The 26,183-nt window shown below is 37.2% G+C and overlaps 1 protein-coding gene and 1 non-coding gene across 6 annotated transcripts in view; one reads left to right on the top strand and one right to left on the bottom strand.

Annotated features, from left to right (window-relative positions):
- Positions 1-26,183, top strand: part of CUL4B (cullin 4B) — a 109,085-nt gene that overhangs the window by 81,593 nt on the left and 1,309 nt on the right. For 3 of the 5 annotated variants that reach the window (XM_059158537.1, XM_059158536.1, XM_059158539.1), the window contains exons 4-20: positions 3,933-4,036; positions 4,909-4,978; positions 5,776-5,849; positions 6,695-6,857; positions 7,000-7,089; positions 7,390-7,472; positions 8,965-9,032; positions 10,175-10,293; positions 10,898-11,090; positions 16,346-16,450; positions 16,941-17,051; positions 17,483-17,574; positions 19,025-19,132; positions 19,997-20,110; positions 20,946-21,051; positions 22,354-22,526; positions 24,038-24,190. In XM_059158537.1, the coding sequence (XP_059014520.1) occupies positions 3,933-4,036; positions 4,909-4,978; positions 5,776-5,849; positions 6,695-6,857; positions 7,000-7,089; positions 7,390-7,472; positions 8,965-9,032; positions 10,175-10,293; positions 10,898-11,090; positions 16,346-16,450; positions 16,941-17,051; positions 17,483-17,574; positions 19,025-19,132; positions 19,997-20,110; positions 20,946-21,051; positions 22,354-22,526; positions 24,038-24,190 (1,926 nt within the window). The remainder of the gene's footprint in view (positions 1-3,932; positions 4,037-4,908; positions 4,979-5,775; positions 5,850-6,694; positions 6,858-6,999; positions 7,090-7,389; positions 7,473-8,964; positions 9,033-10,174; positions 10,294-10,897; positions 11,091-16,345; positions 16,451-16,940; positions 17,052-17,482; positions 17,575-19,024; positions 19,133-19,996; positions 20,111-20,945; positions 21,052-22,353; positions 22,527-24,037; positions 24,191-26,183) is intronic. The other 2 variants (XM_059158538.1, XM_059158540.1) reach the window with 1 other exon arrangement.
- On the bottom strand, positions 13,727-13,830 carry LOC131822378 (U6 spliceosomal RNA). The gene has a single exon (XR_009350242.1). It is a non-coding gene; the product is annotated as a U6 spliceosomal RNA (small nuclear RNA).

Below are 26,183 nucleotides of genomic sequence, written 5' to 3'. Positions count from 1 at the left end.
TATTCCCCAAAGCATCAAATTTCAGGAACTATAGTTTTACATTTCATTTGCTACATGTTTACATTTCTTTGGAGTGTATGGTTTTGTTTGTATCAAACAAACATGTGTTTCTTTTTTCAGACATGTTTTTTGATGTGACATTTATGGATTTTGGCGGATAGGGGCTGGGATTTAGAGGAATAAAGGTTAGAAACTTGCTAGAATGTTTCTATTTTATATCTGATTACCTTCAAGAAGGGTTCAAGGCTTAGTATTTTACCAGTAATGATTGGAAGTTTGAGTAAAAAGAAAGTTTTATTTAAGAGACTTATGAAACTATGTAGAGTCTGTTTGATACAAATAGTTGCATGTGAAGTGAGATACAAAATAGTTGATACTAATAGTGCATTTTAAAGATCTGGAATAAAATAGAGCTTATCCCAAACTTTAAGTAATGATTCAACACCTTCCTAGTCTTGTTTCTGTCCTAGCACCTAACAGGGTACAGAGTACTTACTTAGTAAACAGTCCTTGTTGAGTCAGTTACTGCTTCCTGTGTGCAAAGCTGGGTGGATGCCATGGGAATATAGAGATCACTTAGGCCTGACCCTGAGGTGCTTATTATATTCTAGTAGGTTCATGAAATTAGTAGTTTGTGACCAGCATTTTTTTGTTATTTTTAAAGAGATTTTATTTATTTGACAGAGCACACAAGCAGGGGGAGCTACAGAGAGGAAGGGAGAATTAGGCTCCCCACTGAGCAGGGAGCAGGATGTGGGGCTCTATCTCAGGATCCTGGAATCATGACCCAAGCCAAAGGCACACGCTAAACCAACTGAGCCACCAAGGCACCCTAATAACCAGCATTTTTTTAAAAGGCAAAATAGAAAATAATCAGAGATCTTCGCACATAGTAACGATAAGCGTAGTCTCATGAAGATTTTGTTTCAGTTACATAAATTTTTTTTACGTACAATAGATTGTGACATAAAATATACTTCTTGTTGTGGCTTGTCAAAAATTTTTGGAAGCCCCTGTTTTAGGCACACATGACTGCTTCAAACAAATCTTGCTTTAAAAAGTAAGTAAAGCAGAGTGTTTAGATCATGGTGTGTATGGAAGATTATAAACAGACATGAGACTACTAAAATGGTAAGAATGAGCCTTGAATGCCATGCTGAAAACTGTGGTGGTGGGGAAGATAGAAAAGGTTTATTGGGTGAGGTGAATATTTAAGTTTTTTGAGTATTTAATGTATTCATCTGGTTCAAAACCCATAAAGTATTACAGAGCATGTAGTGAAAAGTTTCACTTCCACCCTGTTTTCTACCGACCTCCCCCCAGCTAGTTCCTCTATCCACAAACATTAGTTTGGGGAGTATCTTTTTCAGTGGTGTAAATAACTGTGTGTTTTTATTATTTTGTCTTTTTTACATAAATGATATTAGACCATGCAGCACATGGTTCAGTCCTTTATACTTTTTAAAAGATTTTTTTTAAGAATTCTTTTTTTTTGAGTAATCACAATACTCAGCACATGTCTTGAACCACAATCCCAGGATCAAGATCGCATGCTCCACTGACTGAGCCAGTCAGGTGCCCCAGTCCTTTGTATTTTTTAATACCTATTATGGAATTTCTCCATAATAGTATTTGAGGAGCTTAATGAAGGGTTGTTAAGGAAGGGAAATTACTAGATCTGGTCTATATATGTTAAGAAGCAGTCAATGCTAACTAGAGAAGCAGAGTGTTCAGTTCCAGTTTGACCTTCAAGACTCACCTTAGATGCTCCCATTCCTGCTTTTCTTGCCTCTAACATCTTAAGTAACTCTCTTAACTAAACATGGAGGAGATTGCATATAAAGCTCAGCTTAATTCTCTCTTTGTCATTATTCCCACTAGCTCTTCATTTTCCTCTGGTCTTTGGGATTCTACCTTTTTACCTCTGCTCAGGAAACCTTTCCTGACTTGCTCCAGTCCTAAAGAAACTGGGTTAGGGCCTTTGCCTCGATGCTTACCCTCATCATAGCACCTAACACAATGTTTTGTAATTCTGTGTTTTCTGATCAGTTTTCTCCTTACACTATAAACCTCTTCTATGTGTAGGACACATTGCTGGTTGTAAGTACATTAGTTTTTCTGGTATTTAACCATATTGCCTGGTTTAAGCCTCCAAAAGCATTAAAAGAATATGTGGGTACATGAACGAGCACATAGGGTCTTTTTCTCATTAAGGAGAATTGGGGGATGAGATATACACAAATGGAGTATTTAAAATAAGATACAGTATTGGGACGCCTGGGTGGCTCAGTTGGTTAAGCCACTGCCTTCAGCTCAGGTCATGATCCCAGGGTCCTGGGAGTCCTGCATCCAGCTCCTTGCTCAGCAGGGAGCCTGCTTCTCTGCCTCTGCCTGCCACTCTGCCTGTTTGTGCACTCCCTCTTTCTCTCTCTGACAAATAAATAAAATCTTTTAAAAAAAGATACAGTATTGACTCGGTGACAAGTCAATGTGTTATGATTGGTGATAGTGCCAGGTGAGGCAGTTAAACAGAGCTTATTGGAAGAGGTGGAACCTAGCTGAGTAGTAAAGGAATATGGTATCTTGTGTGAGAAGATAAAGAGAAACACAGCAGAAGAGAATGGGAGAAGAGGGAGCTGGAGAAGTACTGAAGTGGGAAATGTGGTTGAGATAAGTACAAAGACAGAATCTAAGCAGGGAAATGAGAAATGCTGAGAAAATGAGTCCTTCAAAAGGAACATTGGATACAATGAGAAGAATACTAAAGAAGGAAGGGGAAGAGTCCATAGAGAACCAGTGTGAACAGAAAGGCTCAGAAATAAGCATAAATCCACCCTTTAGGTACTTGGGGCCTAACCTAACCCCATGGAAAGTGGCCAGAGGAGAATCAGTGGTCTTATTCCTTCCTCCTTAGCTACTGGATCTAATTGGCCTGCTGTGCCTGGTGAGGTGCAGTGACTTTCCTGCAATGATATAAGTGGTTTTCTTTAAGCTTTCTTTTCATTTGCTAATTTGTTTACTGGCCCTGCATGCTGGGAATGTGACTTCCGAGTAGGTAAGTATTTATAAAATTCCCACTAACCTATGGAACTTGGATCCTCCCTTAGAGTCAATTTTAATTGATTTTCTGCCTTTTGTTGTGGTGAGGAAGGAATCCTGGTGTTAAACTTAAGTCATTACTAGTTGGAATTATAGATTGTATCAGAGTTCATCCAAAGAGTTTTACCATGCATGTTGTCTTAAAATTGAAAGTCTTTGATACATGTAACAAGAAACTAAAAGAAATCTGAAGTTTGTCCTTTTGGGATCTGGGTATAAAAGAAGACAAGTTAAAATATTAGAATGAAGTAAAAATAGTCATTTCTGGTGTAATTAATGTTTACTTAATTGTACAAATTCTCAAACCTTTATATTTAAACATTCATAATCTGAAATATTAGAGAAAAATACTTGGTGTTTACATCATATTCCTAATACTGCTAGCAAGAATCCATTGTTCAAAGAAAACCAAACAAAGTGTAAGTTTTAACTCAGTGGCAGTCAGACTGTCCAATCCATCGGATAAACATTGGTGAAACTGTTTTTTAAACTCAGAATGGAATTCTGCTTATGAAAACAATTAACATTTTTAAGAACAAGACAGCATTGATGTGTAGTCATGTTATAAATTGAATGTCTCCACAGGGTAGGACTTGGCTTGATTCTGTCCATCCTTAACCTGAACAGCCATAATAAATGTATTAGTTGGTTTTTTTTGGTACATCGGTTATGAAAAAGTTCACTCACATTCATATTTTGTTACTTTACTGTGTTTTAAATGGTTAAATACCCTTTTTAATAAAACAATTTAAAATATTAAAATAATAAGAATTTGATATAAATTATCAATAACCCCATTTTCTCCTTAAACATATATGTGTTTAATCTTGCAGGCTGTAGAAAATCTCTGTTCCTACAAGATTTCTGCAAACTTGTACAAACAGCTGAGACAGATTTGTGAAGATCACATCAAAGCACAAATTCACCAGTTCAGAGAATATCCTTTTAAAAACCAAAAATACTATATTTTTATCAGTTTCCTCCTTCCTTATCCCTCACTATTTAACCCAACTTGAAATGAAGTTGCCTGTGTTTTGTAGATTTGTTATTGTTCCTTACAGTTCTGGAGAAATAAGAAAAGAGTTGTTGACTTTTCAACTTTAAGTTCCAAGTCTGCATTGTGATGTTAGTGCAAATAAGATGTCCTTATGTCTTTACCCTTTTTGTCCAGACAAATTTCCATTTAAGGAAAAATAATCTAAGGGAAATCGTAACCAACATAATGCTCTCTTATGTGTAAGACTTACTCTAAAATGTATTTAGTGGAACCTGAAACTTTTTTACAGTTTAAGGAATAGCATTTTGTTCTGTAAGTGCTATTTAGATTTTTTTTTAAGATTTTATCTGTTTGCAAGAGGGAGTGAGCACAGGCAGGGGGAGAAGCAGGCTCCCCGCTGAGCAAGGAGCCCCATAAGTGACTTGATCCTAGAACCCTGGGATCATGATCTGGGCTGAAGGCAGGCACCTAACTGACTGAGCCACCCAGGCGTGCCTATTTTTATTTAGTGTGTGATGCTCCCTATTTAAGACAAATATGCTCTTACATTTCTTTTTCTTTTTTTTAAAGATTTTATTTATTTATTTGACAGAGATCACAAGTAGGCAGAGAGGCAGGCAGAGAGAGAGAGGGGGGAAGCAGGCTCCCTGCTGAGCAGAGAGCCTGATGCGGGGCTCTATCCCAGGACCCTGGGATCATGACCTGAGCCGAAAGCAGAGACTTTAACCCACTGAGCCACCCAGGCGCCCCTGCTCTTACATTTTTTATATTATTTGTACTAAGCACTTAAAAATATCCTTGACGTGTCTCAGGGATTCATTGGATAGTGTTCTTTTTCTAAAGAAAATTGATAGATGCTGGCAAAACCATTGCAGACAAATGGTAAGCTGGAAAAAGTATTATGTTTCAGCTAAATATTGTAGTTAAATAAATTTTTTCAAATACGTGGATGTTAGTTTTAAAAGCTTTGCAGTGTGGTGGGGGGTAGTGCCTCAATATCCACTCTTTTTCTGAATTGAACACTAATTTGGTTTAAGTTTTCTAGTTTAAAACTGTAGGTTATAGGGAAACCACCATTTTAAATTGACTTGCACCTTAGGATCATTTTTGTCACACTTAACCAAAAAGTACCTCATTTTTTTAAAAGTTACATATTTGTCTGTTAGTCGTGATGGATGTCCTACCCACCTACTCCATTGCCTGTGAAGGTACCTGGTGGGTCCTGCCTAGTTCTTCACATCACCACTTTTTCCTTTCTCCTTAATCTGGTATTTTTTTTAATACCTTATATTCTGCAAACTAAAAAAAAAATCTAAAAATCCCCCTACCCAAAACCACACATGTACAATTTAGGGCACCTTCATCCTGAATGAGCTTTGTTACTGAGGAAGAATTATATATGTGTCCCCTTAATTCCCTGTTTTTATTTTCAGTTACATCTCAAGTTGCAGAGAAGTCTTAGGACCATTTTAAGTGTCCCTCTTCTAGAAACTACAGCAAGGATTAAGACAATAGAATAGTTTAATAAAAATGATTTGGGCATATTCTCAGGTAGATTTCTTTATCTGTATGTAGTAGTCTAGTATATGTAAAAGTAAACCCTGCAATTTTATTATTTAATCAAGAGCAAATGTTTCAGCTTAACAAAATATAAAAATCGATTTCTTTTTTGTTGGCAGATCATGATCAGGAGCATTTTTCTGTTTCTGGATAGAACTTACGTTCTGCAAAATTCAATGCTACCCTCCATTTGGTAAGGATGCCAGAAAAAAATGCAAAAAAATTTGTTACAAATCATAGTCAAATCTTAATTACACTAATGGAAAGAGAGTAAGTGGTACTATGAATATTCTCCCCAAAACTCAAATTTGGCTTCTAGACTTGTATTTATAGCAGTTTTACCTAGTTTTGCCTAGTCCAATACTGGTGATAGCTAACATTCCCTGAGCATATAATAACTTAATGAAGAAGTTTTTTTGTTAGCTAAGGGGATTAAAGTTTGCTCTGGACTGTCTAAGAGTGTGCATTATTTTGTTGCTTATCAAGAGTTTGCTCATTATGTGCTAACATTGCTATGGATTTTGTTGCTTACCAGGAATTTGCTCATTATCTGTTAACATTGCCATGGAAAATTCCATGTAAACACAAAAATAGAATAGTATAATGAGCTCTTTCCCCCACCTTGTGCCTATCATCTACCTACAGCAATTATCAGAGAGTTTACTGATTTTTGAGTACTGAAGCCAGATGACAAATGACCAATTAAGCCTTCATTACCAGTACAGTGAAAGCCATTTTGTCTTTGAACTAATTTTGTCTCATGATTTGACCAAGGAAGAAATCCACCAAAGGAAGTAATACAAAACTTAGTTATGGAGAAAGACAGGAATTTAGCTTCAGTTCTCATTAAAGACTAAATGAGTTTCCTGTATGCTTTAACTCTAATAATGTGTAAAATTTAATTTGTGGATTTTATCTTTTTACAATTGCTGCTTCAGATCTCAAGCCCTAATTAACATGCAGTGAGAAGTTAAGCAGACCTCTCTAGAAGTGGTATTGTTGTCAATTAATTTTGATCCTATATATTTTTTATTTTAGGGACATGGGACTGGAGTTATTTAGGGCTCATATTATAAGTGATCAGAAAGTCCAGAATAAGACAATTGATGGCATTCTTCTCTTGATTGAGAGGGAAAGGAATGGTGAAGCAATTGATAGAAGTTTACTCCGAAGCCTTTTAAGCATGCTCTCTGATTTGCAAGTAAGTTAACTTCAATTACAGAGCTGATTGCTATTCCTAGTTTGGTGTTTAAAAAACAGATTCATAGTGCTGTTCATATAGAGGCAATTTAATAAATATTTATTGAATAAATGAACTCCTTTATTTTCATCCCTCCTCCCAGATTTATCAGGATTCTTTTGAACAACGATTTTTGGAAGAAACTAACCGGCTCTATGCAGCTGAAGGCCAAAAATTAATGCAGGAAAGAGAGGTATTTAAAAATCATGATTAATAAATCCACTATGTCTCACGATAGACCTTACATTCTAGAACACAAGCTGCCCTTGGCATTTATCTTGACAACATTGTGATGCTTTTTTTCTCATTTAGGTGCTCCTTTCTTTTCTCTCTTCTTAGAGGCTATAATTCTGGATCATAAACTATTTATAGTTTATATATGATTCAACCCTGTCACATTGGACAGGGCTGCTCCCGGGGTCTTTTGGACTTGACATTTTCTGAAGGATTTATGGGGAGGAAAACAATAATATAAAAAAAACTGTCTTTGTAGGTTCCTGAATATCTTCATCATGTTAACAAACGTCTAGAAGAAGAAGCAGACAGACTTATTACTTACTTAGATCAGACCACCCAGTAAGTATTATATTAGCCTAATAGACTTTAACCAGTGTCGTTGAATCACTTAAGGTACTTAAATTTTTAACAGTTATTTTCTCTATACAAATTTTGTTTGCCCCAGTTAATTAGATTTAATCAGGTAAATCTAATGTGTGTATGTGTGTGTGTTTAAAAATTTAAATATAAAAATTTAAATTTAATATTACTACAGGAGCACCTGGCTGGTTCAGTTGGTAGAGCATGTGACTCTTGATCTCAGAGTCATGAGTTCAAGCCCCATGCTGGGGGTAGAGCTTACTTCTGTAAAAAATGAAAAAAAAATTATATTAGAACCTGATGTGATCTTTGAAATCTAAAGGCTGTTTAAAGTTCAGTAGATGTTTGGAGGAGAAACTGTTTCTTTGCTTTCCTAAATATTACCGACCAAGGAGTTCCTGTAAGCAGCATAGATAACTACTTTCCTAATAAAAGCAGAGAAACTTGGAAAAAGCCAGCCACAGCAAGACCATGGAAATACTTATTTTTTAAAAAGATTTTATTTATTTATTTGACAGAGGGAGAGAAAGAGATCACAGGTAGGCAGAGAGGCAGGCAGAGAGAGAGGGGAAGCAGCTCTCTGCTGAGCAGAGATCCCAATGCAGGGCTCAATCCCAGGACCCTGAGACCATGACCTGAGCCAAAGGCAGAGGCTTAACCCACTGAGCCACCAAGGCGCCCCCCCTTCTTATGGTATGAGTAAAGTAATTCTGAGCACCAATACATTTAAACAGAGGATAGGGATATTGAAATTGACATAACACAAGCTATTTGAGGGGTGCTTGGGTTCCTCAGTTGGTTAAGCATCCCTGCTCTTGCTTTTGGCTCAGGTTATGCATGATGTCAGAGTATTGAGATGGAACCCTGAGTCAGGCTCAGGCACTGAGCGTGGAGCCTGCTTGGGATTCTTTCTCTCCCTCTCCTCCCCACATCTCTCTTTTTTTTTTTTTTTTTTAAGATTTTATTTATTTATTTGACAGACAGAGAACACAAGTAGACAGAGGCAGGCAGATAGAGAGGAAGGGAAGCAGGCCCCCCGCTGAGCAGAGAGCCCGATGTGGGACTCGATCCCAGGACCCTGAGATCATGACCTGAGCCGAAGGCAGCGGCTTAACCCACTGAGCCACCCAGGCGCCCCCCCCATCTCTCTATTTTATTTTTTTTAAGGATTTACTTATCCATTTTAGAGAGAGAACTGGGGGAGAGGGAGAAAGCAAATCCGAAGTACACTCCCCTCTGAGTGTGGAGCGCCATGTGGGAGCTTGATTCCACAAGCCCGAGATAAATGACCTGAGCCCAAATCGAGAGTCAGGCACCTAACTGTCTGAACCAGCCAGGCATCCCTTTGTGCTCCTTAAAAAAAGGTGCAGCAGCATCAAGCTGTTTGTTCCCCCACCCCCACCCCCAGAAAGACTTTTAAGTTTTCAGCAAAGTCAAATGTCAGTAATTCTAAACCTTTTTTTCCTTGTAGGAAGTCATTAATTGCCACTGTAGAAAAACAACTTCTAGGTGAACACCTAACCGCAATTCTTCAGAAAGGTAATTGACCAGTTGGTAAAGAGATCACTTTTAAAATGGTAGCAGCAAATAAGTAAAAAAAAAAAATTCTTAAGGATTACCCTTTTGAGAAGTTTGATACTTGTGGCTGCTTTTCTGAGAATGGACATAACCCTTTCTCCCCATGTATCAATGGTAAACTTTGAGGAGATGGTTCTTGGCTTAACTTAAAGATACAGGAACTGAAAATGAGAGGGGTCCACTAACACCAATAAAAAACCCCAAAAGAGGGAATGTGGGAATTCTTTCCTTAATTTGTAAGACCACAATAGAGAAAAGAATTTCTTCTTACACTAAAGTGTACTCGTATAAAACCAAGGACTTCTTTTTTTTTCTTTGCTATATTTTTTAAATTTTTAAATTTTTTATTTTTTATTAACATATAATATATTATTAGCCCCAGGGGTACAGGTCTGTGAATCACCAGGTTTAAATACTTCACAGCACTCACCATAGCACATACCCTCCCTAATGTCCATAACCCAACCACCCTCTCCCTACAAAACCAAGCACTTCTAATCCTGAGTGATCATAAGGGTAAACCCTGAATTTTACTTTGACAGTGCCAGAGATAGGCAGAAACCTTACTTTCTGTCCAGCCATCTTTTGTTTTATATAAAATGGTATATTTTAGAACCTTAATGCAGAATACTATTAGTTCGTTCTGAAAATCAGATACATTGAATCTTGTTCAGACTTGGCTTATTAATGCATGGTTTTTGAAATACTACAGACCATATCCAGTACTCTGAAATACAGTGATGTATATACTAATTAGTGCCAGATGTAGTATGGCCACTGCACATACGAGTGAGTTATTTATAATGTGTATTTGAGTAAATAGGTTTTTACAAATTGGTTTATATCTGAGCTACCATGCTCAGTGGCACAAATAATTATAGAATTGTTCTTGTATTTATATAAACTAAGGCTTCCTATATTTAGTTTTCATTTGGAAAGGTGATTTATCTGTTTGGATTTAATAGAGAACAAATCTTTATATTAAAATTCGTAGACTAGTAATAGTTTAGATCAGTATCACAATAATAATTTAACTTAATTTTCATTAAAATGCCTGGCGTTTTTGTTCACTATTTTTAATGGCAAAATGTTTGAAAATCCAGGCTTAAATAACCTCCTTGATGAAAATCGAATTCAAGATTTATCTCTTCTGTATCAACTCTTCAGTAGAGTTCGAGGTGGGGTTCAGGTTCTCCTGCAGCAGTGGATTGAATATATTAAGGTAATAACAACCTGTCATTTTTTCTCTTATGTCTTAAAATCTATACACTCAGTACATATCAGCAAACATTTCTTACATGTTAGACCCAGTTGTTTTTTTTTAAGTAATGGGAGTTTTGAGGACAGTCAACGTGAGAATGATAGCTGTGTGACAGATCCACAAAAAAAGTTATCTTATTGATGTCTGATGGGATTTCTAGCTCTAATATTTAGAACAGTGAATGTGGGGGGACAAAAGAGGACTTTTTTGGGGTCCAAAATTTCTTTCCCTTCTTCAGTCTTACACTGAAGCCAGACTGCCATTAAAAAAAAAAAATTAAAACCTGACTAATTTAAAAGTAGGGACAAAAGCCTGGAGGCTCATAATAATGCCCCATTGTAATGCTGTACACCCAGTAGGGGTCATTCCTTCCTTTGTGATTATAGACAAATGGTTATTAGTCTTGATGTTTAATGATTTTATTTTTCTTTTCCAGACTTCCAGAACAGTTTTATTCTAACATTTTGAATTTTAAAAATATGTATACCTACTTAAAATATGATTTGGGAATTGTTTTCATCAGAGATAATCCCAATTTTAAAAAGTGGTCATTTTTGTTTTTTAGGCATTTGGCAGCACTATTGTAATTAATCCTGAAAAAGATAAAACCATGGTTCAAGAATTGCTGGATTTTAAAGATAAGGTTGACCATATAATTGATATTTGCTTTCTGAAAAATGAAAAATTTATCAATGCCATGAAGGAAGCATTTGAGACATTCATTAACAAAAGACCGAACAAGCCTGCTGAACTTATAGGTATTTTTCCAGTCTTTTTTTTTCCCAGCTATTTAATGTTCTTTTACTCATAAAATTTCAGTCAGTTTGAAATTTTGACAAGGGTGTGTAGTTTAACACCTTTATTTGGGGTTGCTTAAGAGGTAGTTAGTTTCTAAGAACCTAGATATAAGAAATAAGTCCTTCAACGTAAAGAACATCTCAAGTTCACGTGTCAAACATAATGTTCTTTATAAGATAATACATTAAACCCTATTTGCTCTTATTTATACTAAGCTGGATACCTGTTTTCTAAGCCTGTAGCAATTTAGAGGTGGGGCAGGGTGCTACTTCTAGAACCCCACACTTCATGCTACAAGAGAGGGTAGCAAGAAATTAGTTTCTAGCCTGCAAGGACAAACGTCCAGGACAAAAAATAAGCTTAATAATTTGGGCCCATGTAGTATAAGGCTATGGTATACAGCAGTGTTTCTCAGATTTCCCTACTAAACTACCCTTTAATTTCAGAAAGAGAGGTACCCTGTGATGAAAGTCTAGTGTCTTCTGCCAGAAGGATGAAATTTCATTGGTCTACTATTTACCCTTTAATTTTTTAACAAAATTTGCCTTTTACTCTGTGATGCATCTGGTTTGTTTTAATAAGTAGTGTTTAAGATTGCTTAACATCAGTGTGAAATGGACACCCCAGAGGATGGGCGAGGTCTTTCAGTGGCTTTTTTTTTTTTTTTGAGATGTACTTGACATACAATATTATGTGAGTTTCTAGATGTACAACATAGTGATTCAGTGTTTGAATGCATTGTGAAATGGTCACTGCAATAAGCCTAGTTACCATCTGTCCCCTTACGGAGTTAATACAATGTTTGTGGACTGTATTCCCTATGCTGTATATTACATCCCCATGACTGACTTATCTTATAGCTGAATTTGTACTTTATCACCTTTATCCATTTTGGCACCCCAACCCCCCTTCGCTCTGGCATCCACCAATCTGTTGTCTGTATTTGGGTCTGAATTTTGGTTTTGTTCTGTTTTTTAGATTCCACATGTAAGTGAAATCACGTGGTATTTGTCTTATTTCTCTTTCTTCATTTCACTTAGCATAAAACCCTTAAGATCCATGTTATTGCAGAAGGCAAGATTTCTTTCTTTTCATGGCTGAGTAGTATTCTGTTACACACACACCCACACACACCCTTCTTTATCCATTCATCCATTGATGAACACTTAGGTTGTTTCCCTACCTTGGATATTGTAGGTAATGCTATAGTGAACATAGAGGTGTGCATGTTTTTTTTTTTTTTTTAAGATTTTATTTATTTATTTGACAGAGAGAGATCACAAGTAGGCAGAGAGGCAGGCAGAGAGAGAGGAGGAAGCAGGCTTCCCTGATGAGCAGAGAGCCCAATGCAGAACTCAACCCCAGGACCCTGAGATCATGACCTGAGCCAAAGGCAGTGGCTTAACCCACTGAGCCACCCAGGCGCCCCTAGGTGTGCATGTTTTTGAATTAGTGTTCGCATTATCTTTGTAGTGGAATTGCTCAGTCATATGGTGTGGCTCTATTAATTTTCTGAGGAACCTGCATAATGTTTTCCACAGTGGCTGCACCAGTTTGCATTCCCACCAACAGTGCACAAGGATTCCCTTTTCTCCACATCTTCACCAGCACCATTTTTTGTCTTTTCCATACTAGCTATTATGACAGATGTGAGTTGATACCCCAGTATGATTTTGATTTGCATTTCCTTGTTGATTAGTGATATTGAGCATATTTTCATGTGCTTGTTGGCCATCTGTTTGTCTTTGGAAAAAGACATTTATATCTTCTGCCAATTTTTTAATGGATTTTTTGGTTAAGTGAGTTGTATGGGTTCTTTATTTTGGGTTCTTTATACCCTATAGGATATATGATTTGCAGATATCTTCATTCCATCTTTTCCCAAAAAGGTTTCCTTTTCATTTTGTTGATGGTTTCCTTCTCTGTGCAGAAGCTTTTAGTTTGAAGTCCTCTGTTTATTTTTGCATTTGGAGTCAGATTTAGAAAAAAAAAAAAAACACTGCTTAGACCTATATCCAGGAGTCTACAGCCTGTTTTCTCTTCTAGGAGTTTTATAGTTTCAGGTCTTCATCCATCCATTAAAAAGACATTCAAGTCTCTAATCCATTTTGAGTTAATTTTTTTTGTATGGTGTAAGATCCTGATCCAGTTTAATTCTTTTGTGTGTGGCTGTCCAGGTTTCCCAATACCATTTATTGAAGAGACTTGACTTTTTTCCCATCGTATATTCTTGCCTCCTTTGGTATAAATTAATTGACCATATAAGCATGGGTCTATATCTGGGTTCTCTATTCATTGATATGTATGTCTCTTTATGTGTTAATACCATACTGTTTTGATTAGTACTATAGGGTTTTTTAAAAATTTGTTTTTTTAAAATTTGGAATGTGGGGCTCCTGGGTAGCTCAGTCATTAAGCATCTGTCTTCGGCTCAAGTCATGATTCCAGAGCCCTGGGATTGAGCCTGACATCGGGTTCCCACTCGGGAAGCCTGCTTCTCCCTCTCCCACTCCCTCTGCTTGTGTTCCCTCTCTCACTGTCTCTCTCTCTGTCAAATAAATAAATAAAATCTTTTAAAAAATAAAAAATTAAAAAGATAACTATGAAATGCTTCATGAATTTGTATGTCATCCTTGCAAGGGGCCACTCTAATCTCTGTATCCTTCCAGTTTTTGTTATATATGCTGCCAAAGTGAGCACTGATTACTACAGTTTCGTAGTATAGTTTGAAATTGGAGCATGATACCTCTGGCCTTATTATTTCTCGAGATTAGTTATTTGGGATCTTTTGTGGTTCCATTCCTACTTTTAAATTACTTGTTATAGTTTTGTGGAAAATACCATTGGAATTTTAATAGGGATTGCATTGAATCTGTAGATTACTTCAGGTGGTATGGACATACTAACATTAGTAAGTCCTCTGATCCATGAGAATGATATATTTTTCCATTTCTTTTTCTATCTTCAGTTTCTTTCATCAGTATCTTGTAGTTTTCCATGTACAGGTCTTTCACCTCCTTGGTTAAATTTATTTTTAGGGTGGGCACCTGGGTGGCTCAGTCAGTTAAGTGGCTGCCTTTGGCTTAGGTCACGATTTCATGGGTCCTAGGATCAAGCCCTGTGTTAGGCTCCCTACTCAGCAAGGAGTCTGCTTCTCTCTCTCTCCCTCTACCCCTCCCCTGCTTGTGCTCTCTCTCTCAAATAAACAGATGAAATCTTTTCAAAAAATTTACTTTTAGGTATTTTATTATTTATTTTTTAAAGATCTATTTATTTGAGAGAGAGCAGTGGAAAGGGGCAGAGTGAGAGGGAGAGAGAGTCTTAATGCAGACTCCACGCCGAGCATAGAGCCTGGCGAGGGATTCCTTTTTCCGAGCCTGAGATCCCGAGCTAAGCTGAAACCAAGAGTCAGATGCTTAATCCACTGCTCTTGTATTTTATTCTTTTTGATGCAGTTGTAAATGGGATTGTTTTCTTGAGTTCTCTTCCTGATAGTTCATTATTAGTGTATAGAAACACAACAGACTTTTGTATATTTTGTTTTCTGCAACTTTACTGAATTAATTTATTCTAATAGCTCCTCGGTCTTTAGGGTTTTCTTCTAGTGTCATGTCATGTGCAGATAGTGACAGTTTTACTTCTTCCTTTCCACTTTGTTAGGCCTTTTATTTCTTTTCCTTTCCTACTTGCTGTGATGAGACTTCAATACGATGTTGAGTAAGAGTGGAGATAGTGGGTATTTTTGTCTCATTCCTGATCTTAGAGGAAAAGCTTTCAGCTTTTCTGTTGAGTATGAGATTAGCTGTGGGTATGTCATATATGGCCTTTATTTTGTCGAAGTATGTTCGTGCTATACCCACTTTGTTGAGATTTTTTTATCCTAAATGAATGTTGAATTTCATCAAATGCTTTTTCTATGTCTGTTGATGATCATATGATCTTTATCTTTAATTTGGTTAATGTGGTATATCATGTTGACTGATCTGTGAATATTGAACCATCCTTTCATCCCCTAAATAAATCCCACTTGATCATGGTGTATGATCCTTTCAGTGTATTGTTGAATTCAGCTAGGAGGCTATGTGGAAAGTGCTGTGGTGGTATCTGCCAGCACCTTGATCTCTAGGGAGCATATTAGCTGTATCCTGCCTCTCCAGCTGATACGCCCTCAGGTCAGCAAATGTATCTTTCACACATAGTGTAGGTCCTTTTCAAACTGCTGTTTTTTCACTGGGTCTTGGGGTGAGCCAGGCAATAAGAGGGTCCCCTAAGAGTGGACTCTCCATTTCCTTTAGCACTTTGGGATCCCCGGAAATCAGTTCTGTTGGTTTTTTAAGTCAGATGTTTCAGGTGCTTCTTTCTGTGGTGCAGATCACTGGGGCCAGGGTGCCTGAAGTAAGACACCAACCCCTTATTCCTCCAAGAGAAGCACCTGTCTGGTGAAATCTTTCCCTATTGTGTGTTGCTATACCTGTGTGGTCTCTGCCTCTCCTACCTATCTTGAAGTGATCTTCTTATCCTTTGTTGTGGAGAACAGTTCATCTAGTTTTCAGATGTTTTTCAAAAGGAAATGTCCTGGGGCGCCTGGGTGGCTCTGCCTTCGGTTCAGGTCATGGTCCCAGGGTCCTGGGATCGAGCCCCAGAGCCCCACATCGGGCTTTCCGCTCAGCGGGGTATCTGCTTCCTGCTTTCTCTTTCTCTGCCTGCCTCTCTGCCTACTTGTGAACTCTGTCTGTCTAATAAATTAAAAAATCTTAAAAAAAAAAAAAAAGGAAATGTCCCATGTAGCTGTAGCTGGGAGTGTGTTCATGGGAGGAGGTGAGTTCAGGCTCTTCCTGTGCTGCCATCTTGGACCTCCTGACCATCTTCAGGGGCTTTGATGACTCCAGCATGGTTCTGTATACACTATCCCCCCTCCCAAGATACCACTACCCCATTTTAATATGCATCAAGATAGTGGAAGTGGAAAGTACATTATGGGATCCAGGAGACTTGGGTTTGAGTTCAGGCTCTGGTATTTATTAGCTCTGTGGCAGTGAATAAGTCACTTGCTGTCCTTGACTTTAGAGACTTTAAAAAATGTATGTATACCTCTGGAACATTAAAAACTCAGTGTATCACACTCCTATTCAGGTATATATAGTGTCTGGTACCTTATAGATACTCATGATCCCTAAATATGATCACTAAACAATGAACTTTCCCCCCATTTTAGCTAAGTATGTAGATTCAAAGCTTCGTGCAGGCAACAAAGAAGCTACAGATGAAGAACTTGAAAAAATGTTGGATAAAATTATGATCATATTTAGATTTATCTATGGTAAGTGTTTTTTAAAATTTTTCTTTTGAAACAGAACACTCTGCAGAGAAACTATCAAGTATAGTCAATCAGGAGGGACAATTTATTTGGGAGTTAGATATTGAAAATTGTATTATTTTTGTTGCATTTAATTCATTAGGGTACTTGAGGAATATTGCTTAATTGCCTTATGCTACTACTTATTCCATTTATTAAGAGCGTTGATTTTTGCTACTTGTTTTAATTTCTGTTGATGCTAAAGCCACCAACTGACTAAAGTTTTTTTTTTTTTTAAAGAAAAGTTAATGCAGTCTTAATTCTTTACAGCAAAGAACTTTTGGAATAACCAACATAGTATCTACCTTTAATGTCTGTTGCATAATGAACTAGGGACAAATGTATAAATTTAAATAACTTGGAGTAATGGTGTGATTTATTAAGCACATTAGAGCAATTTTTGTCAGAACTTTTTATTGGACTCTTATGAGTTGTATTTTATTATTTAACATAGGTAAGGATGTTTTCGAGGCCTTCTATAAGAAAGATTTAGCCAAGCGCCTGCTAGTTGGGAAGAGTGCATCTGTAGATGCTGAAAAATCGATGCTGTCCAAACTTAAACATGGTATGATTGTCATCTTTCTGTTCCTTTTCTTTGATCTCTGAGGGAAAATGTTGGCTTAATTTTTGCTCTTTAATTGCCTCTTTGATTAATCATTGTTCATATGATGAAAATGTAAATTGAGTAAGCTCATGAGGTTTCCAACCTAGTGTACATATCCAGAGCTGCTGCAGTTTTTTTAAAAAAATAAAGCATTGTTCTTGTTTTTATTATTTGTATAAATATTTCCATTTATCTTAAGCCTAAATAGTAGATAAGGTTACTGCAGGATTAAAGAGTTTGACTCTGAATTAGTGGGGCATATACTTTAGGGTAAGGATTTTTTCATTTTTGTGATAATATTTCATGCTAAAGTAAGTTTTATATTTCTCATTTTCAATATTCTTTGTTTTTACCACTTTAAAATATTATAAATGTATAAATATTTTTAATAGAATGTGGAGCTGCTTTCACCAGCAAACTTGAAGGAATGTTTAAAGACATGGAGCTTTCTAAAGACATCATGATTCAGTTCAAACAGGTAAAAGTGAGTTAAACTCTTAATTTCTCAAACTTAACTATATTTAGTTATCTTCTTGTGATTTGCACTGAAGAGGATAAATAGAAACCTGTATTTGTAAATACGTTATAGCAGCTTAGATGATACTCACATTAGAGCAAAAAAAATCACCAACAAAATGATTCCCAGTATGTCTAGCCACAGTAACAAAAAACAAAATGTGTTGACTGAAGTCAGGACAAGAAAAACTATAGCTAGATCATGAGAACAGGGCTTTTGCTAGCATCTAGTCGCTTTTGATGATTGGTATGTTTAAAGCTGTCAGTAGGGAAGGAGGAGAGGTGATAGAATGTTTGTATAAGGCCTTTGGGGGACATTGAGAATGAAAAGCTAGATCTGTAATATTGCAGATTTTGGTAGAAGGTGGTTTTGAAATACTTAAAAGCATAGGTAATAGTGATCACAAATTAGATTTTCCTCTCAGGGTTTTAGTAATGACTTCTTTACCACTATATTGCTGCTGTGGTAGGAGCTGAGAGTGGGCCACACAAGAGCAAGATCATGGTCCTATAGTAGTGACAGAGTAGGGTTTATCTGCTTTGCCCTTTCCCCTTCTTCTTCCTTCCCCTCCTCAGGTCACCCCCTGCAAACATGCAGTGGAGCAAGTGAAAAACCGGAGACTTGGGTTGGCTGGTGGGGTGAGGAATGGGGGTTTGCTACAAGGTGTTTCAAGTCACATAGAGGTCTCCAAAGGTGGGGACTACAGGTGGTGGGGGAAAAGAATGGAGAATGAGGGGTGCCTGGGTGGCTCAGTTGGTTAAACAACTGCCTTGGGCTCAGGTCATGGTACCAGAGTTCCAGGATTGAGTCCCGCTTCAGGCTCCCTGCTTAGCGGGAAGCCTCCTTCTCCCTCTGACCCTCCTCTCTCTTCTCTCTCTCTCCCACTTTCTCTCAAATAAATAAATCTTAAAAAAAAAAAAGGAGAAAATGAGATTCTACCTATAACAGCCCAGCCTAAAGTGAGAAATTAAGTCAATAATGCCTCTAACAAGGTCATGTCATCCTTGTGTGCCATTGTAATAAAATATTAGCTAGTATATTTGATAAAGGTTTCATTTATAGTCCTTTTATGACAGTTGCCTCTTAACTTTTTTTTTTAAGATTTTATTTATTTATTTGACAGAGATCATAAGTAGGCAGAGAGGCAGGCAAAGAGAGGGGTGAAGCAGGCTCCCTGCTGAGTAGAGAGCCCAATGTGGGGCTCGATCCCAGGACCCTGAGATCACAACCTGAGCCAGAGGCAGAGGCTTAACCCACTGAGCCACCCAGGCACCCCAGTTGCATTTTATTTTAAAGATGCTCAGTGTTTGCATCTAATTTTGTAATGGGGAACTTCTTGAATGGGTCATTTAGTATGACATGAAATGTACGCACTTTTATTCTTAAGATCTCAATGTATATGTTGATCTTATTGTAGTATATGCAGAACCAGAATGTACCTGGGAATATTGAATTAACTGTGAATATCCTGACAATGGGTTATTGGCCAACATATGTGCCTATGGAAGTCCATTTACCACCAGAGGTAAGAGTTGCTGTTCAGGACTTGAGTTATAAGCATAGAAATACATAAAGCTTCTGTTTTGCTTGTCTTTGAAAAATAAATACTTTCTAAAAGTCTGTGTCAGTAAGCACACCAGTACCAAATGCCAACTGTTTTAATATTTTGCTTTTCTTTTCATATGACTCTCGTACTTATATCATTAGAGCATAGTTTATGATGTTAAGTTTCTGGGTTCAGGGCCAATTTCTCTGACTCTTCTTTTAGTTCCCCAGGTGTACCTAGCTCTCAGAAATTTTGCTTATTTATCACCTGGGGGTTGGATTGCTGAGTGAGTGGGTAAATCCGTTCTAAGTTTTAGGGAACTGTCTTAAACTCGGGACTGAAGCTTAGAAAGGGGGTTAAGGCTAGAGATAGGTATTGAGACTCTTTCATGGAGATGATCATGGAAGCCAGGGGGGTAGAGATCTCCCTCATTAAGAGGAAGATAGAAATAGGAAGAAAAGGATTGAGACAGAACTTTGGAAAAGGTTCACATTTTGCATATGGTAGGAAGAGGAACCTTTGAAGGAAACCAGTGAAGAAGAAATAGTGAGATAAAGAAACCAGTATGGTTTGGAGGCACAAAAGCCATTGGAGGTAAATGTTTCAAAAGTCGGATGTTTAAATGTTGCAGAGATCAAAGAGTATAAAAACTGATTGATAATGCCATTAGATTTGGTAGTTGGGAGACCATTACCTTATATCAGAGTGATCAGTGGAGCTACTGGGTATAAAACCCGATACTAAAAACTTGTAGAAACTGTTACACATGAGGTAAATATAAAGAATGGTGAAAAGTGATACTGGATACAGAGCTTAAATGAAGCTGTATTTTATTTATTGTAGATGGTGAAACTTCAGGAGATTTTCAAGACATTTTACCTAGGCAAACATAGTGGCCGGAAACTTCAATGGCAGTCAACCCTAGGGCACTGTGTACTAAAGGCAGAATTTAAAGAGGTAAGTAGATGTTCCCCAAGGCTAGTTTTCATCTTTGTCTTTGATGTTGAGGTCCTCCTTTTTTTTCCTTGAAAAATTTTTTTATTAAAGTTGACATACAATGTTATATTAGTTTCACGTGTACAGCATAGTGATTCAACTCCTGTGTATGTTGTGCTGTGCTCACCAAGAGGTCATTCCTCTTCACTGGAAGGTTTAAGCTGTTTTAAAGTTTATCCTAAATACCTGACAGAGTTACTGCTTTTCATAGCTCTGTGTGTATCCTAAGAAGGTGATCTTCTTCGTGGTTGAATTGGCCCTGCTACAAAACCTAAAACCAGTCACCCTTTTCCTGCCATCCTTTCCCTACCTGTGGATGCAGAATTCTCATTGCTGCTTCTTGACAAGAAACTTCTTGTTGCTGGGAGCTAGAGAATAGAGTGGGTGTAAAGGAGAACAGTTCCAATATCTAATTTCAAAAAATCCCTGCAGCTTTTCATGACTAATTTGAATCCAACAAGTTGAAAATGCATTTGAAATAGTGATTTCTTGCTGCTTGTGAAAAATAATCTGTAATGACACGTAAGGCTGAGTTATTAATTTTCATTACTTTGTTGTTCTGTTTTAATTATAAGGCTTAAAAAAAAGACCTATAAAAAGGTCACCCAATCCTTCCTGTTTAAGGTAGGCTCACACCTAAACCCTACACTGAACATACTGGCTTTTCTGGATAATGTTAATCCATGTTTCTGAGTCTACTAATTGAAAAATGTTTTTCCTGTTAAAGATTAGATATTTGATTAATTTTCATGTATGTTAAAAAAATGATGGCTAAATACTGCTGTTTCTCCAACAGGGTAAAAAAGAACTCCAGGTCTCTCTTTTCCAAACCCTGGTGCTGCTAATGTTTAACGAGGGAGAGGAGTTCAGTTTAGAAGAAATCAAGCAGGCTACTGGAATAGGTTTGTGTTGAATCAGTCAATTAGCAAGCATTATTCGGTGTCTACTGTGTGCATTCCACTAGGTTAAGGGCTCTGGGGGGATACAGAGGAATAATCCCTCTCCTCAGCACTCATGGGGAAAGGGGGAAATGACATTTGTAATAATTTCACAACCAGTAAGTTACCAATCTGTGGTGCTGACTAGGAATGTGTTAGGATTTCAGTGAAGCAGGAGATGTCTGTGGGCTGGTATAATTGGGAAATCCTTCATGAAGGAGGTGATATTTGAGGTGGGCTTTCAAGTTTTAGTTAGGGAGATGGCAGAAGCTGCCAGGGGAGGTAGTGGGAGAAAAGGCTTAGCACTAGGAATGAGCACCGTGTGGGCAGGAGTCATGAAGTATTTAACTACAGCATCAGATAGTGAGCTACAAAGATAGATAGGTACGATGAATAGAGCCTAATTGTGGAAAGCCTTGCAGATCTAGCAGATGAAACCCGCTCTATAGGGTCTCAAGTATGAGACATAATAGAAGTGGCTTGTTTGGACAATTTACCTGGAATCAGTAGATAATAGGGCAGCTTGTGGGTTGAAGAGATGCCAGTCCAGAAACTCGTGGGGGTAGTTCAGACATAAAGTGATAAGGGGCTTAGTTTAGAATGAGGCCAGTGAGAATGGAGAGGAGACATCTATCTCTAAGGGAGTAATTGCCAGGTCCATGAAGGATGAAAGGGAAGGAATAGTTAAAGATGACGCCAGGGTTGCACACCAGAGTGGATTGGTAGTTTCAGGCTAACAAGTGGAAAGAGGACGCAGTTTTTTGGGGAAGATTATGAATTAAACTTTGGACATATTGGAGTAAAACAGCCACGTAGAGGTATTTTTTTTAAGATTTTTAAAAAAGATTTTGTTTGTCAGAGCACAAGCAGGAGGAGTGGCAGGTAGAAGTCAAAGCAGGCTCCCCACTGAGCAAGGAGCCCAATGCAGAACTTAGTCCCAGGACCCTGGGATCATGACCTGAGCCAAAGGCAGACGCTTAATGGACTGAGCCACCCGGGCATGCTTGGAGGTGTCTTTTGAATGTGCGATTAGAAGGAAGTGAGATATTTCTGAAGATTTGGTAGTTATACACATGGAATCATTTAAAGTCTTTAGAGGACCACAGGGAGAAAGGCATTGGTTAGGACAAAGAGGAAGTCACTGATGACCTTGGGGAGAAAAAGGAAACCATTTTAATAGAGGGATGGGGTAGTAGATTGGAGTGAATGTAGTGGTTTGTGTTGATGAACTAGTAACAAATAACAAATCCACTGTTTGTTCTTCAGAGGATGGAGAATTAAGGAGAACACTGCAGTCATTGGCCTGTGGCAAAGCTAGAGTTCTGGCAAAAAATCCAAAGGGCAAAGATATTGAAGATGGTGACAAGTTCATTTGTAATGATGATTTCAAACACAAACTTTTCAGGATAAAGATCAATCAAATCCAGATGAAAGAAACGGTATCTCTTTTGCATTCTCCTTGTTCTGATGCCCTGGAATTAGACGTGTTCATAATAAATATTTATATGGAGGATTTTACACCTGTACTACAGCCACCAACTAACATTTTCTGTGCCTGTATCTAGCTCAATATATTTCAGTACTTGATCTTGAAGTTTTTGGGGGGAAGTTCACTCAGGATTTATATTCTGGTTTTTTTTTTTTTTTTTTTTTTTTTTTGCTTAACGTTAAATCTTCAGAGTTTCCATGCCACTAAATACCTTCATAAAATGGCAGATGGCCACACAGTGTTCTTTTACATGGCCATTATAATTTATTCAACCAATGCCTGTTGAGCAATTAAATTAATAATTTCTTAGTCTTGTCAATAAAACTGCAAGAAACATCTTTGTACCTAAATCTTAATCTCTCTGAGACTTTATAATGAATTCATGGAAGTACTTCTTTGGGGTTAAAAAGTATGAGCATTGTAAGAGTCTTAAAAATGATGTCGTATTGTGTTCCAGAAATACTGGACCAATTTATACTCCATCTAGCAGTGAGAATGCCTGTCTTAATGGTGCCCTTACCAGCAGTAAAGACATTTTCTTTTTTAAATCTTTGCCAACTTGCTGAGTAAAATCTCTGAATGATTTATTTAGTATTTCTTTGATTAACAGTGAAGTTTCTGGGGTTTTTTGCCATTTGAATTTATAAGAGACTTTTATTACAGAAACAAACATCTGCAGCATTTCCTGAAACGATTTGGTTTCAATTCCAAGGTTTAATATAGTACATGAGGAAAAGTTTTAATGTGGGATAGAAGTCAGTATCTTAGACAAGTTTTCCTGTCTTATTCACATCCACATCAAAGGTGCGATACTTTTAGAAGAGTACCGTATTCTTTTAAAATATTTATGCCATATCAGAAAGAAATTGGCTATAAAAAGCCCAAACTATTCTTTTAACTTAGGTGCTAAAGATGGACATTTTTGTTTTAGCATTAAAATTGATAAACTATCTCATAAACACCTAAATTTCTGTTAGTATTGAACAAATGTAATCACTAACACCACATTTCTGGTTTATGTATTATAAAATAAAAATTAATTTTTAAAAAGTTTGACTCTAGTTCGCTTAGCTAGTACCATTCTTTAAGTCACAGATAGGAGTCAGTCTGTTTTGCAGATAAGCTAATGTCCTACAGAAATCTGGTCAGTAACCCCTTGTGACACATTTAGAAGATTTTGAGGACAAAGTAAAAGAAAATGGTAAATGCTACATCAGCCATCTCTTACTTCTAAAAAGGCAACTTTAAGTGGTATTTTTCTGTTAACTAATATTGGCATTACTTCATTGGTACAGGACAATATAATTAGGACAGAAAGGAGTTGTTGTAGGTTTTTTTATGTCATCATCTGTATTTATAAGGTTTTTTAAAATAAATCAGTATATTTAAATCATTAATAGGTTTTGTGTAAGCAAGTTTCACTTTAGGTACAGTTGCTAAGTTTAAAAACTTTTTTGTTAGGTTGAGGAACAAGCAAGCACTACAGAAAGAGTATTTCAAGACAGACAGTATCAAATTGATGCTGCAATTGTTCGAATTATGAAGATGAGAAAGACACTTAGCCACAATCTTCTTGTTTCGGAAGTGTACAACCAGCTGAAATTTCCAGTAAAGGTAGGTTCTTCTTTGTTTTTGAATTGAGCTTGTAATATGTGAAAGAGAACACATTACGTTTTCAGACACAAATCTTTTTAAAAACATAGATTAAAGCCTCAAGACCATTTGGAGGGACAAAACTCATTTCTCATGCTCATATGTGACACCCCCTCCCAAAAAGACCCCTTTGTTAGCATATGTGGGTAACTGTGACAAAGGGGAACACTAGAAGGGCTCTTATATCTGAAAGTTTAGCTGCTAAATGAGTGTGAAATTTTCAGGTTCATTCACAGTATTTCCTTTGAGCTTTGTGATTTTGTTACTTTTTTTCTTTTTGAAATCCCTTGATATTTTGATGGATTTGGTTACTTTAATCTTCTGTCTAGTTAGCTTATATAAGTGTTCATTAAAAACTCTCTACAGATAATTAGTCATCAGGCATCTTTTTGAAAAGTTTAGCAATTGTTCTGGCAACCTGAAATTGGTCATTTAAATGGATGTGCTCCGGTATAAATGTCCAATAATAAAGAGGTTTAGACAGTGTGGTGTTTTATTGGTCCGTTTTCCAAGTTTTTCTTAAGAAGGTTCCCAAACTTTTGTGATGATAAGTACTTTGTAGAGTTTGGATAGACTCTTGGCTCTTTAGGTTCTTAGGAGCTTTGGGCTTAGGTAAATCACTTCACCATGTTTTGCAAAATGAGGATGATAATAGTACGTACCTCATAGGTTCATCGTGGGGCTTAAATGAGATACGATCTATGTACAAAACTTAGCACTGGGCCTGGCATAGTAAGTGCTTGTTAGCTATTAATGCTAATAAGGCAGGCTTTCTGTCTTCTCCAAACCTAAGCCTGCCTTCTCATTACCACACTCTTAGCATTATGTTCTGCCTTAAACCCTTTCACCTTCAGCCAAAGAGGTCACTGAGGCAATTAAAGGATCAGTATAATAAATACTGGTTTTTAGAGGGACCTGGGTGGCTCAGTGGGTTAAGGCCTCTGCCTTTGGCTCGGGTTATGATCCCAGGATCCTGGGATCTAGCCCCGCATTGGGCTCTCTGCTCAGCAGGAAGCCTGCTTCCTCCCCTCTCTCTCTGCCTGCCTCTCTGCCTACTTGAGATCTCTGTCAAATAAATAAAATCTTTTTTAAAATTTAATAAATAAATAAATAAATAAAATTTGGTTTTTGACCGCCCTCAAACTACTTTTGCTCTTTACTCTTCTCTAATCAAGTGCACTATGAAAAATTCTGTCAGCAAGATTATATTCTTTTTATAGGCTACATGTAAAAGACAGTGAAATTTTGTCTTCTAAGAGCTAAGAATGCAATCATGAGAACAAGTTAGAAGTTTTCAACCACAAGTAGGATTCAGAAATCCACACTGTTATAGTAGGTAACAGGTAAAACTTAAATACAAGTAAACCTGAAATACCGAGACCTAAACTGTGAGGTAATTCACTTATCAGACCGTTTGTTATAGCATTCTTGTAAATAGTGTTTTTTATAGTACAGTTTTTAGCTTAATTTATAAAAATGCATCCTGACTTTGCGAACTAGCTTTTGCCCAAATTTAGGGCCTACTTATCTTCTCAAACTCTGTTGGCAAAACTAAATAGCAATTCTGTTTTTCCGAACTATGATGTATTCCTTGTGTGAAAGTTATGATTAAGTTAGTCTTTTGTATTTGTGCAGAGAAGAGCTGGTTCTCAAAAGACCTCTTTTTTTTTAAAGATTTTTTTTTTTATTTTGTTTATTTAATTGACAGACAGAGATCACAAGTAGGCAGAGAGAGAGGGGGAAGCAGGCTCCCCGCTGAGCAGAGAGCCCAATGCGGGGCTCCATCCCAGAACCCTGGTCATGACCTGAGCCCAAGACAGAGGCTTTAACCCACTGAGCCACCCAGGCACCCCTCAAAAAACCTCTTTAAGATAGAAAGTAACAAAGTATTGTGTAATGATATGACAAGATGTGACAGTATATGTATAGTATAAAAATATTTCTTAATCTGGTT

The sequence above is a fragment of the Mustela lutreola genome, chromosome X (genome assembly GCF_030435805.1).
Source record: "Mustela lutreola isolate mMusLut2 chromosome X, mMusLut2.pri, whole genome shotgun sequence".
Classification (NCBI taxonomy): domain Eukaryota; kingdom Metazoa; phylum Chordata; class Mammalia; order Carnivora; family Mustelidae; genus Mustela; species Mustela lutreola.
Note: the sequence above shows the minus strand (reverse complement) of the source record. Positions and strands in the feature narration are given on the sequence as shown.